At 38.6% G+C, this 13,898-nt stretch overlaps 1 protein-coding gene across 4 annotated transcripts in view; it reads left to right on the forward strand.

Annotated features, from left to right (window-relative positions):
• Positions 1–13,898, forward strand: part of Trim24 (tripartite motif containing 24) — a 99,193-nt gene that overhangs the window by 81,188 nt on the left and 4,107 nt on the right. For all 4 annotated transcript variants that reach the window (XM_069996865.1, XM_069996866.1, XM_069996868.1 and 1 more), the window contains 6 exons: positions 640–712; positions 2,044–2,212; positions 3,489–3,814; positions 5,537–5,669; positions 6,530–6,604; positions 12,962–13,111. In XM_069996865.1, coding sequence (XP_069852966.1) covers positions 640–712; positions 2,044–2,212; positions 3,489–3,814; positions 5,537–5,669; positions 6,530–6,604; positions 12,962–13,111 — 926 coding nt within the window. The remainder of the gene's footprint in view (positions 1–639; positions 713–2,043; positions 2,213–3,488; positions 3,815–5,536; positions 5,670–6,529; positions 6,605–12,961; positions 13,112–13,898) is intronic.

The raw sequence follows: 13,898 nt of genomic DNA on the forward strand, positions 1-13,898 counted from the left end.
CCCTACCATAGCTCTCACTGGCACATAAGATCCTCCCTGAGATCATACTTAATGCAGGAAAGATTTGGAGTTTTGTTTTGTTTTGCTAGTCCTGGGGCTTGAACTCAGGGGCAGGGCACTGACCCTGAAGTTTTTTTGCTCAGGGCCTGTGCTCTGCCACTTGAGCCACAGCTCTACTTCCAGCTTTTTTGGTTGTTAATTGGAAATAAAGGTCTCAAGGACTTCCTTCCTGGACTGGCTCCCAACAACGATCTTCAGATTTCATTCTCCTGAATAGCTAGGATTATGGGCATGAGCCACCAGTGCCCAGCTTGAAGATGTTTTTGATTGTCACACTTATAAGTTGAGCAGTATAGAGACATGCTACCATCAACTCATACTGGTCAGTGCTGCTACTGAATGACATGCCCCCACCAAAGGGCTCTCCCACCCAAAAGTCGGTAGGGCTAAGATTGGAAACTTACTAGTCTAACAAGCCATAACAGACTGTCTTTGGACTCTGACACCATTTTATGAAATTTTAATGTGTGTTTTCAATTTCAGCATAGTGTTAATAAGTGAGTAGGAAAGGTTTTGAATCCATAATAATTCATTAGTGAATTAATTCATTTATCATTATGTATGATTTCCTCTCCTCAGGACCTGTTACTATGACTAGCGTCCACCCCCCAATACGTTCACCGAGTGCCTCCAGCGTTGGGAGCCGAGGAAGGTAAACAGACAAGAATATTCTAGGGGTGCCGGGGGAGGCTGGGAAGGGTTGTGAAGGGTAATCAAAGGAGGAGGCTGCAATGCTTGATAAGAAATGTACTCATTATCTTGCCCATGTAATTGTAACCCCTCTGTACAGTATGTTCACAAAAAATTAAAATTAAAATTAAAAAAAAAAGAATATTCTAGTACAACTGTCCCTTAGTGCCCACAGGGATTTAAGTTCCATGACCCTCTTGAGGATACTAATATTCTTATATAAAATGGTGTAATATTTGCATATTGTCCTATCTTGTCCTATATACTTTATTTTTATACATCTTGTCCTATATACTTTATTTTTTATATGTTCTTTGAATCATGTAGATGTTAGCTAATAAATGCTATGTAAACATTTGTTATACCATATTGGTTAGGGAATAACCAATGACCCCTTATAAGTCTGCATTTAGTACAGATAAATTTTTCTCCAGAATAGTTTCCTTCTACTGTTGGTTTAACCCGCAGATGGGAAACCTAGGATCCCAAGGGCCAGCTGTACATAAAATCTCTAATTAGATTTCTCTGGTCTCTGCTTTCTATGTATTTACTAAATTAGTGAAGAGAAGGATTAAAAAATACTTCCCTACAGATTGAAAATAAGAAAATACTAATATTTGACATGGAAAGGAACAACTAAGGAAAAATTAAAGGCACAGCATTATTAAGGAAACAAACTTGGGAAAAACAATAGTTTAAGTTACTGCTTTGTGCTTCCCTTTGTAATGTTTAACTTACTCCTGCTTTTTACTTCCTTACTCAAAGAAAGCAACATTTTCTGAGAAGAAAAGTTTTCTGTAGTCTCCTGAAACATAGTAACTGTCTGTAATATTTTCTCCCACTATATTCTTTAACACCACTAAATGATTTGCTAGTTGTTTCCATGCATTACCAAGCTATTAATGAAAGCCTAAAGTTCTCTTTGTTACTTACTATAGAGGGAACTATTAGAGACCTTAAAAAATCCTTTTTAAGATAAGTCTAGTTAGCCATTTATAGAGCCTCTGAATTATTTTAATTCAGATTTTATCTTTACAGGTATATAATGTAACTGTTTAGACAGGTTAGTTTGTAAAGCATTTTTTAATCATAAAGGAAATGTGTATATATAGCAATTGAATAGTTGGCAGTTTCATTTGTGCAACATTTCTTGCAAATGTAACAGTTATTGTTATGAAGATAAAACATTATTCCAGAGTGCTGTTATTGTACTTCATGTGAGGTTCATAATGTAACATTTTTGGATTTTTCATGGTGTCCTGCTCAATCTCTCTCTCTCTCTTATGCTTATAGCTCTGGCTCTTCCAGCAAACCAGCAGGAGCAGATTCTACTCACAAAGTCCCCGTGGTCATGTTGGAGCCAATCCGAATCAAACAAGAAAACAGTGGACCACCCGAAAATTATGATTTCCCTGTTGTTATAGTGAAACAAGAATCAGATGAAGAATCTAGGCCTCAAAATGTAATTACATTGTGGTTTGTAATACTTTTCTAAGGTGGAAAAACAAGAGTATTCCCTGTTGTAACAGCTCCTAGTACAAGAACAGGAGGACAGAAAATTCCACAAGGGAGATCAGTGTTTGTACAATATTTAAAACTATCATATAACCACACATAAGTGGCTCACATCTGTAATCTTAGATACTCAAAAGGCTAAGATTTAAAGATCAAGATTCAAAATCGGCCCAGGCAGACAAATCAGAGAGACTCTTGTCACCAATTAACCAGCAAAAAACTGGAAGTGGAGGTGTGTCTTAAGTGCTAGAGGGCCAGCCTTTAGTAAAAACGCAAAGTGAGAGCACTAGACCCTAGGTTAAGGCCCATTACATACACAGCACACACAAAAAAGCATCACATTATCATGTGGAGAGTGTCATTGAGATAAGTACCTAAGTGATAACTGACTCAGTTATTCTACAAAGGAAGTGTAGTCACAATGTATTTTATAATTCTGTAGTAAACTATTTAGTCTATTTACATAGTTTTCCAAAAAAAAAAAAAAACTATCGTAGGAAGTAAACTAGAATGACTTCCCTATAAACCAAAGATTTAAAAATGAACACAAGGGCTGGGAAGGTGTCTCAGTGGTAGACTGATTGCCTTGCTTGCATAAGGCCCTGGGTTCCATTCCTCAGCACCACATAAGCAGAAAAAAACAGAAGTGGGCTGTGGCTCAAGTGGTAGAGTGCTAACCTTGAGCTGAAGAGCTGAAGGACAGCACCCAGGCCCAGAGTTCAGGCCCCATGACCAGCAAAAAAAAAAACATACACACAAGAGAATAATCAGTACAGACAGATACAAGTCATTTGGAGCAGATGCTAACCATAAACAGTAACAATGGTTCCTACAAACTAAAAAATAAAATCCTTAATAAAACCTTCATTAAAAGGTGGTGTAAGGAAAGATGGTTTGGAGAGTCAGAAGGTCAAATCCTAATTCCACAGTCTCCCATAGTAAGAAAATTACACATATAGACATTTAAGATTGAAAGTCCACCCAGCATGGTGGCTCATACCTCTTAATCCCAGCTACTCAGGAGGTAGACATCAGATGGGAAGATCAGAGTTCAAGGCAAAATGTTAGTGATACCTCTTCATCTCACTCCTAAAGCCAGGTATGCTGCTATTAAATACTTGTGATCCAATCTGTGTGGGAAGCTGTAGATAGGAGGATTGTGGTCAGAGTCCAGCTGTGAACGAAAGGCCCCTTCCTGAACATACACATTCTTCTTATTGCAGACCAACTATCCCAGAAGCATACTCACTTCCCTGCTTCTAAATAGTAGTCAAGGTTCTGCTTCTGAGGAAACTGTGCTAAGATCTGATGCCCCTGATAGCACAGGTGATCAACCTGGGCTCCAGGAAAATTCCTCCAATGGAAAGGCCGAGTGGCTGAACACCTCCCAGAAGTCACCCCTTCATATTGCTGAGACGAGGAAGGAGGACGACCCCAATGAGGACTGGTGTGCAGTTTGTCAAAATGGAGGAGAACTCCTATGCTGCGAGAAGTGTCCCAAAGTCTTCCATCTCTCCTGCCATGTGCCCACCTTGGCGAATTTTCCAAGGTAAGACAGTGCTTCCCTTCCCACACTCTTTCACTAAATACTAATAGCTGGGGTGTGGCTCCGTTGTGGAGTGCCTGGCTAGAATACACATGGGCTGGCATTCCATCCTCAGTGCTGCCCATCCTCAGTGCTGCCGAAAATAGTCTTAAGTAACAGCAATACATGTGATGATCATTTTTACATAATATGATGATCAACATTACATAAAATCTTTGTAGAGATTTAATTTTGACTTGGCACAAATACATATAAAGTTTCTAACAATAATATAATTTTCTATACGCTACCTCCTTGTTCTTCACGAACAAAAAAAAAAAAAACTAATCAGCTATGATAGTTAAAAAAAAGTAAAAAGCTAGGTATGCCAGACTTGCACCAGTCTTGAGCAAAAAAGCTAAGGGATTGCACGTGGGCCCTGAGTTCAAATGCCAGTAGTAGCACAAAAATATATCAGCCCTGAGCATGGCTGTGCACACCTATAATCCCAGCACTAGGGAACTAAAGGCGTTTAAAAAATTGAAAACCAGAGCTGGGAAGATGGCTCAGTGGTGGAGTGCTTGCCTTGTATGCATGAGGCCCCCAGCACCACATAAGCAGAAAAGGCTGGAAGTGGCACTGTGGCTCCAGTGGTAGAGTTCTAGCCTTGAGCTGAAGAGCCGAGGGACAGTGCCCAGGCCCAGAGTTCAGGCCTTGCTACTGACAGAAGAAAAAACAAATTGAAAACCCACCTAGCATGGTGGCTCATATTGTACTATTTCTTGCAGTTTTTGGTTAAATCCATCCATCAAGAAGGTTTAATGCCAGCATGCACTTCACAGTGAAACTGTTTCATCATTCATAAATAATGTTAACATAGGAGTTACCATGAAGAACAATGATGCTTTGGGCATATTTTCTACCCTAGCAAAGACATTTTGTGTGGGTGTACTGATACTGGACTTTTGAACATAAGGAGTCTTGAACATTTGGTCAGCTTTTCTGCTCAAGCAAAAACTTAAGCTGCACCTCCAATTCTGGCTTTTTGCTGGTTAATTGAATTTGCCTGCCCAGGTTGACATTAAACTACAGTCCTCCTCAGATCTCATCCTCCTGAGTAGCTACAATTACAGTAATAAGCCACCATCCATGCCAAGTCAATGCCCAGCCCACTGAATGCACTGGGCTTTATCATTTACAAATTTCTCAATACATTCTTAAGCCTTTTTTAATGATGATGATGATGATGATGGTGATGGTGATGATGATGATTAAGAGCTATTGGGTTAATTTCCCAGTTCTTTTAAGGCTCTGACTCCTTACTTTTAATTTCAATTCTTAAAATTAATTTCAGACTTACAGTTCTGATAGTATTACTGAGAGCTGTCTTTTTCTTGAAGCCTTCAGGGGAAAATATGCCCCACATAGATACATTTTTTGCCTCCTTAATCACTATTAACATACATGAAGTTTCTGCTATTTCCTCTCTGAGCCAGATGCTATGTATCTACTAGGTATGTGATAAATACTCTTGTGATTAAAATTCATGTTCTGTAAAGCAGAGATGGCTTGGGGGAGGTGGAGAAAGAAGCTGTGAAAGAGAGACGTGCTTTAGAAACTTAAACGCAGAGCCAGGTGTGGTGAATAATCTGATCACAGCCCTTGTGGATCTGAAGCAGGAGGGTCTTGAGTTCAAAGACAAGCCTATGCGAAGAAAAGAAACTCAAAGTTGTATTATTCCAACAGTGGAGAGTGGATTTGTACTTTCTGCCGAGACTTGTCAAAACCCGAAGTTGAATATGATTGTGATGCTCCTAGTCACAACTCAGAAAAAAGAAAATCCGAAAACCTCGTGAAGTTAACACCAATAGACAAAAGGGTAAGACAAAAGAGCGTGTCACACAGTGCTTATCTTAGATGCATTCATTTTATATTGATTTAGGAGTTTTTTAATAAAAGAATAAAAATCTCAAATGATTAAAGACAAACTTTTTTTAATTTAAAAAGCTCGGTACCATCTATATTTTATAAATGTTTAAAATACTAAACCTGAGTAAGACAGACTGTATCCTTATAGAACCTGGGTATTTAAATTTAGTCTACCTTGGGCTAATTTTGTTTCATTTCTTACATAAGTTTTTCTTCCTCAGAATCTGTTGAGAATTGATAATGAGATAGGCTTTTGTTGATTCCATTCCAGATTATTCACCAAAGCTAGGTAATCTGTAACAACTCAATATATAACATAACACTTTGCAGCCCCTCTGCTAAATTATAAAGAGCATGGTGTTAGAATTGTCATACAACAGGAGGCACAAACACTGCCGATACAGCACCACAGTGTTAACTGGGAAAAGAGAGCCCAGAAGCAGAATAGGAAGGAGCTTGCAGAGTAGAGACCTAGGACCAGACACCACGAGAAAATTGTCCCATTTCTGGATCTCTTCATTAAAACTTCCATTCTTCCTGTATTAACCATTATTCAGCACACACAAACTAGAGTGAGCATTATTCATTGCCAAGACCAAAGGACTCTCAAATGTCATATACTCCCAAATGTCATATACATACTAAATTATCAAGCACTATAGTTCATAACTGGGAAGGAACCTAAAACACTAAGATTCAGTATTTCTCCTATATTAATCTGGCTTTAATTCTTACTCTGTCACTTTGAGATCTGTAAAATTGTTACTGAAAATAGCTGTAATTTCATTGATGTTATTTATTTTTGCTTAGAAGTGTGAACGCCTACTTTTGTTTCTTTACTGCCATGAAATGAGCCTGGCTTTCCAAGACCCTGTTCCTCTAACTGTAAGTGTTATTGTCATTGTGTACTTACTTGATCCATAGGTATAGACTTTAGCACTCAGTGGGTTTTAACAGTAGAGAAAAGCTGAAGGAAGATATGTAGGTGTGAATCAACTCTTGGCTTCAAACACATTCAGACTGCAAGATTGATGTGACTTTCATGTATAATATTAAAATGATAGGAAGGATGTACTACAAAAAATAGATCCTTCTATGAATATCTGAAATATCTTTTTAAATTGAATGAGTTCTTGACAGTTTCATACATTTTAAAAAATTAATACAATGCTAGAAGAGACAATATAGTAAATATATTTTGTGTATATCACTTTTGCATATATGAAAATATCACAGTGATTTTCTACAGTTACTATGCCCTAATAAATACGTTAAAGAGTCAACCTTAATGGCCAAAAAGCTACAAAATAGCTTCTTTCTTTTGAGAACTGATGATCAAAAATGAAAACATAAAAATAAAAAACCTTTTTGTAGAGGAGAGAGGGTAATGAAATTAGACTTGTGATCTGCTACTGAGCGAAATCCCCAGCCCATGATGGAAATAAATACTTTCATGAAAAAAGGGTCTTTTTTACCCAAAAGAAGCAAGGTAAATGAAGCAAAGAGGTTTGCAATACCACTCAGTGTTTTAAAATTTTAGCCCAGAGAAGTAGGAAACTAAGATGGTGGTGAAGCAGTAGGGAATCACTCTAGCTCTCTGATCAGAGATTTAGGATCCTAACGTACACTTCACCCCCAAGAAAACAAGAACCAAGACTGGAGTGGGGATGATTTCTTCCACAGGAACCCGCCTTCCCAAGACTATCACCTGTCCCAGAGACCTGAACACAGCCCCTGGCCCTGTGGGAGCCACCCCCTCCAAGGCTCAGACCTGCTCCAGCTCACAACTTGTGCTAAGACAACCACCCCTTAATGCATAACGGGATCTGCCCTTCTCCCTAGGGCTCATACAAGGTCTGGGTGCTGGAACACTGCTCCCAGCCCTTCTGGACACAGACACCAGTACAGGACTTAGACTAGAACAAACTCCCTACTATGACTAGCAGAATCCACCTACTCCAAACACACATCCGGCCAGGGCACATAATGGGGATCCACCATTGGGTATAAACTGAGGACAGGACATCAGACCATCCTGCACACAGCATAACCCTCACAACTGACCAGGACACATCACACTATCTGTACTACCCATAGCTGAAAGTTGCCAAATGCAGAGTCAGACAGAGAGCCATCCAGCGAATCTACCAAACCAAACCCAAAGCTTCTAAAAGGAGAGAGAGAGAGCAAAGATTTTGGCAGAAATTACTGAGATACTTAAAAACTATACAAAAAGCTGGTTCTAGGGGCTGGGAAGGTGGCTTAGTGGTAGAGCGCTTGCCTTGCATGCTTGAGGCCCTGGGTTCGATTCCTCAGCACCACATAAGCAGAAAAAAAAAGCCGGAAGTGGCACTGTGGTTCAAGTGGTAGAGTGCTAGCCTTGAGCTGAAGAGCTGAGGGACAGTGCCCAAGCCCAGACAGAGTTCAGGCCCCACGACCGGACCCAAAAAAAAAGAAAAACTGGTTCTTTGAAAAAAAAAATCAATGAAATTGATAAACCATTAGTAAAATTAAGAGACCAGATTCAAATCAATAAAATCACAGATGCCACAGGAAACATTAAAACAAACATCCAAGAAATCCAAACTACTTCCAAAAGGAAGGACTACTTCTAAAATCTGTACTCAAAAAAAAAGAAGGAAAACTTAATAGAAAATGAACAGATTTCCAGAGACATACAAACTGCCTAAGTTGAACCAAGAAGATATAAGTTAAATAGACTCATAACACACAACAAGATTAAAGAAGTAATCAAATGAAAACATTACAGGATGGAATAGGAGAAACCCTAGGTCTCCTTGGCACAGGCCGAAATTTTCTTAATAGAGACCCAGAAACACAACAAATCAAAGAAAGGTTGGACAAATGGGATTGCATGAAGTTGCAGAGCTTCTGCATGGCAAAGGACATAGCTAGCAAGATCAATAGAAAGCCTACAGATTGGGAGATCTTCACTAGCCATACAACAGACAAGGGTCTCATATCTAAAATATACTTGGAACTCAAAAAATTAAATCCCCCAACAACAAATCCTCAAAGAAACAACTGCCCAATAAATAAGTGAGCTAAAGACTTAGAGAAACTTCTGAAGAGGAAAGAAGGATGGTCAACCTCCCTAGCCATAAAAGAAATGCAAATCAAAACAAAATTGAGATACCACCTCACTCCAGTTAGAATGGCTAAAATCAAGAACTCTAAAAACAACAGATGCTGGAGGGGATGTGAACAGAAGGGAACCTTACTGCATTGTTGGTGGGAGTGTAAACTTGTTCAACCACTTTGGAAAGTAGTATGGAGGTTCCTCAAAAGACTCCACATAGAGCTCCCCTATGACCCAGCAATCCCACTTTTGGGCATTTACCCAAATGTTTACAAACAAGACCATACTAAAGCTACCAGCACGGCTATGTTTATTGCAGCACTATTTACTATAGCTAAGATATGGAACCAACCCAGATGCCCCTCAGTAGATGAATGGATCAAGAAAATGTGGTATATATACACAATGGAATTCTATGCCTCCAGCAGAAAGAATGACATTGCCCCATTTGTTAGGAAATGGAAAGACTTGGGAAAAATTATATTAAGTGAAGTAAGCCAGGCCCAAAGAAACATAGGTCCCATGGTTTCCCTTATTTGCCATATCTAGTATATGTCTGAGTCAAGCAGAAAAGGTCAGATAAGGTGATATTAGGGAAATGAACCCTAAGATAGGTATTCAAATGTTTTTTTTGCTTTCATGCGATTGTTTCTAACACATTTATAAGATTACTTCTTTGTTGCTTTGTATGTCCCTCCCCCACAGTATAAGCCCTGCTTTCACTGTATTTAATGTCGGTATAATTTGTGGAGGGGAAGGGGAAAAACAAATCGTTTAAATAGGGACCCATTGCAACAATGAGATGTACAAGTCATTATGTCGAAAATGAACTTTACAACTTTGCGGGGAGGGGAAACAAAGGAGGCGGCTACAATGCTTGATAAGAAATGTACACATTATCTTGCCCATGTAATTGTAACCCCTCTGTACAGTATTTTCACAAAAAAAAAAAAAAAACGTAATCAGAAGTCTTCAACAAGGAAGAGCCCAGATGGATTCAGGGCTGAGTAAAGATGAACCATTAGTACTCTTCAAGCTTTTCCATGAAATAGAAACAGAGGAGGCAATCCCAAACTCTTTTATGAAGCCAATATTACACACATTGCAAAATCAGTAAAGATCCAACAAAAAAGAACTATAAACGAATTTCTTTGAACATAGATGTAAAGCTCTTCAATAAAATACTAGCCAGTAGAATCCAGAAACAGATCTTAAAAATCATACATTATGACCAAGTAGGCTTCATCCCACAGATGCAAAGCTGGTCTAACATACACAAATAAATGTATTTTACCACGTCAACAGTCTGAGACAAGAACCACCTGATCATTTCAATAGATGCAGCCTCCAACAAAATACAGCATCCTTTCATGTTAAAAGCTTTGGAGAGGGCTGGGAAGATAGCTCAGTAGTAGAGAGTTTGCCTTGCATGCATGAGGCCCTGGGTTTGATTCCTCAGCACCACATAAGCAGAAAAAGCCAGAAGCAGTGCTGTGGCTCAAGAGGTAGAGCGCTAGTCTTGAGCTGAAGAGCTGAGGGACAGTGCCCAGGCTCAGAGTTCTGACCCCACAACCTACCAAAAGACAAAAAGCTTTGGAGAAGCTTGGACTAGAAGGAACACTCATTAAAATAAATTAAAGCTATCTATGACAGACCAACAGCCAGCATCATACTAAAAACATTTCCCCTAAAATCAGGAACAAGGCAAGGATCTCCACTCTCCACTCCTCCAATATAGTTCTGGAATTCCTAGCCAGAGCAACAAGGCAAGAAAATAAACTATCCACATAGGGAAAGAAGTCAAGCTATCCCTGTTTGCAAATGACATGATGTTTATACCTAAAGAACCTCTAAGCTGCTCAAGCTGGTCAGCCACTTTGGAAAAGGAGCGGGAAACAATATTATCCCACAAAAACCAGTAGCTTTTCAGTATGCCAACAATGTACAAGTAGACAGGGAAATCATGAAAACAACTCCATTTACAGTAGACTCAAAACAAACAAATCAAATACCTAGGAGTAAACCTAACTAGAGAGGCAAAAGATATTTGTAGTGAAAACTATTAACCAAAAAAAAAACAAATGGAAAGACCTTCCATTTTTTATGGGTAGGTAGAATCAATATAGTCAAAATGGCCAGACTGTCATTTTCTGATATACAAATTCAATGCAGGCCCCATCAAGATCCCAATCACATTCTTTACTGATAGACAAAACAATTCAAAAATTCATATGGAGCAACAAAAGTAATGTGGGTAGTATCACAATACCAGACCTGAAGCTCTGCTATAGACCTATAATAAGAAAAACAGCTTGGTACTGGCACAAAAATAGATCCAAAGAACAATGGAGCAGGTTAAAAGACCCAGAAATAAAATCAGACACTGATATGATCTGATATTTGATCAGGAAACCAAAGACAATACAGTGGGGAAAAAAATAGCCTAGTTGGTGTTGGAAAAACTGGGTATCCAAATGCAGAAAACTAAAAGTGGATCCTAGTCTATCACCATGCACTAACATCAATTCAGAGTACACCCAAAACTTTGAAATTACCACGAGAGAGAATAGAAGAAACATTAGAACTTACAGATATACTTATGGGTAGGAGGAGTCCCAGGGTAGGACATGGGAGAGAGACTTGACAAGTGGGACTACATCAAAAGAAAAAGTTTCTGCATAGCTAAGGACATAGTAGTTAACTAAACTTGAAAGACAGCAGATTACTCGAGTAAAGATCTTTATCAGTAATACGTCAGATAAAGGCCTAATACCAATATATACAAGGAACTCAAGAAACTACCCCTCCCAAATCTAATAAACCAATCACTAAGTGGGCAAGGGAGCTCAGGAGAGACTTCTCAGAAGAGGTAAGAAGAACGGCAAAGAAACACATGAGGAAATGCTTGACATCCCTAGCCATAAAGGAAATGAAAATCAGAACAAATGTTTGTGGAAATGTGGGAAAAAGGAACCCTGTTGTACTATTGGTAGGAATTTAAACTAGCACAACCTCTCTGGATAGCAGCCTGGAGGTTCCTCACAAAACTAAACATAGACCCTCCCTATGACCCAGCCATACCACTCCTGGGCATCTACCCTGAATACTATAAACCAGGATTTGATAAAGACCACCTGCACAATCCATGTTCATTGCCACACTATTCACAATAGCCAAGATATGGGGAAACAGCCCAGATGACCATAGTAGATGAGTGGATACAAAAAAATGTACCTATACATAGTGGGATTTTAGTCATTAGAATGAAATAATGTCATTTACAGGGAAGTGGATGGAACTAGAACAAATCAGTGAGATAATCTGAGGTCAGAGAGACAAATGGGGCATGTTCTCTCTGATATGCCAAGGTTAGATCTAAAGTACACTGAGTATGGTAAACGGCAGGATTCTGGATACTCACACCAGCAAAACCAAAAGAGAGAAACAGAGGCGCAATGCTCGTGCCTCTTCATATGTATATAAAATAATATATATACCGAAACTAAGATATGTAAGCAAGAGACTTTTTTTTCTTGTTCTTAGTTTTTGTGTGATTCTGTGTTCTTTACCTTGTGTATGGTAAATTCCAGTGTACATCTTCAAAAGGGTTGGGAGGAGAGTAAGAACTCGATGGAAAAAGGGTGAAGAAGTGCAGAAGCTCACTGGTTACTGATTAAAGTGAACTATACATCTCATGGGTAAAGACAGGAGAGAGGGACTGAAAAAGAATGAAGGAACAGAAGACACTGACTCATGTAATTGTAATCTCTCTATACATCACTTCTATAATAACAATAAATGCATGCAGCAAAACCATGTCAAATTCTACCAGAAGTTTTACTGTTCTTTAGCAGTCATTTCTTATTTAATGCTGAGGGAATATAGAATACATTTAAGAGAATATGTGAGGAAACTCTTTTTTATTAAAAATAATTGTTTTCTGTAAAAAGTAAAGGAATTGCCAATATGTAGACGGCACTACTTGGGTACTTGTAAAAAAAATAAAAATCGGTGCACATTGCCATTGGCTTTCTTGCCAATGACAAAGAAAAGCAACAGAAATCAATTTCATGTCAGTTCTTTTCAAAATGTATTTAGGACAAGGCAGAATTTAGTTATTTGTGTTATCTCTTATTTGAAAGGTGCCTGATTATTACAGAATAATTAAAAATCCCATGGATTTGTCAACCATCAAGAAAAGACTCCAAGAGGATTATTACATGTACACAAAGCCTGAAGATTTTGTAGCTGATTTTAGATTGATTTTTCAAAACTGTGCTGAATTCAATGAGGTGAGTGGTGGGGGAGGGGGGCGACAATACCGATGTGTGGAAGTAATCTTAAACCAAACACCTTTCAACAAATGGAGAGACCAAGATGTCTATGATAGAATAGGCACCTGAAAGGGTGTTGAGGTCTTCAGGGTATGAAAGGTAATTAGGAAGAGTTTATCCAGATTTATTTTATGGTAAAAGAAAAAGATGAAAAAAGAAAAAAAAAGAAACTAACTGGAGACAACTGTAAGAACTGTCATTCCTAGCTTCATATCTTAAAACATAGCACTTCAAGAGCACTGTCGTTCATGCCTGTAATCCTAGCTACTCAGGAGGCTGAGATCTGAGGATGGCGGTTCAAAGCCAGCCCAGGCAAAAAAGTCCCCATAAAACTCTAATCTCCAATGAACTATTCAAAAACCAGAAGAGGCACTGTGGCTCAGAGCGGGAGAGTGCTGCACCCAGACCCTGAGTTCAAGCCACATGACCAACAAAACAAAAACAAACTTTTGATGTTTATCTTGAAATATTAAGTATATAAGTAAGTATATAAGCATATCAAATGAAGTATAAATAAGTATGTACAAAAGTTCTCACTTAAAATTTTCTCTTCATCTGTCAGACCAAAGACACTTGTTGTTGGCTTGTCAGTGTTTTGGTTATTCTGCAACACCACATTTCTTTTAATTTGTTGTACAACTACCACTTTCATGATTTTGTGCCATTTTATTGATCTTTCTTCAGTAATCCAATCATAGTATTACTACCTCCTTTTTGAACAATGCAGGGAAGTTTTTTTTTGTGC

This window comes from Dipodomys merriami, unplaced genomic scaffold, assembly GCF_024711535.1.
Source record: "Dipodomys merriami isolate MVZ:Mamm:240054 unplaced genomic scaffold, mDipMer1.0.p SCAF_5, whole genome shotgun sequence".
Lineage (NCBI taxonomy): Eukaryota > Metazoa > Chordata > Mammalia > Rodentia > Heteromyidae > Dipodomys > Dipodomys merriami.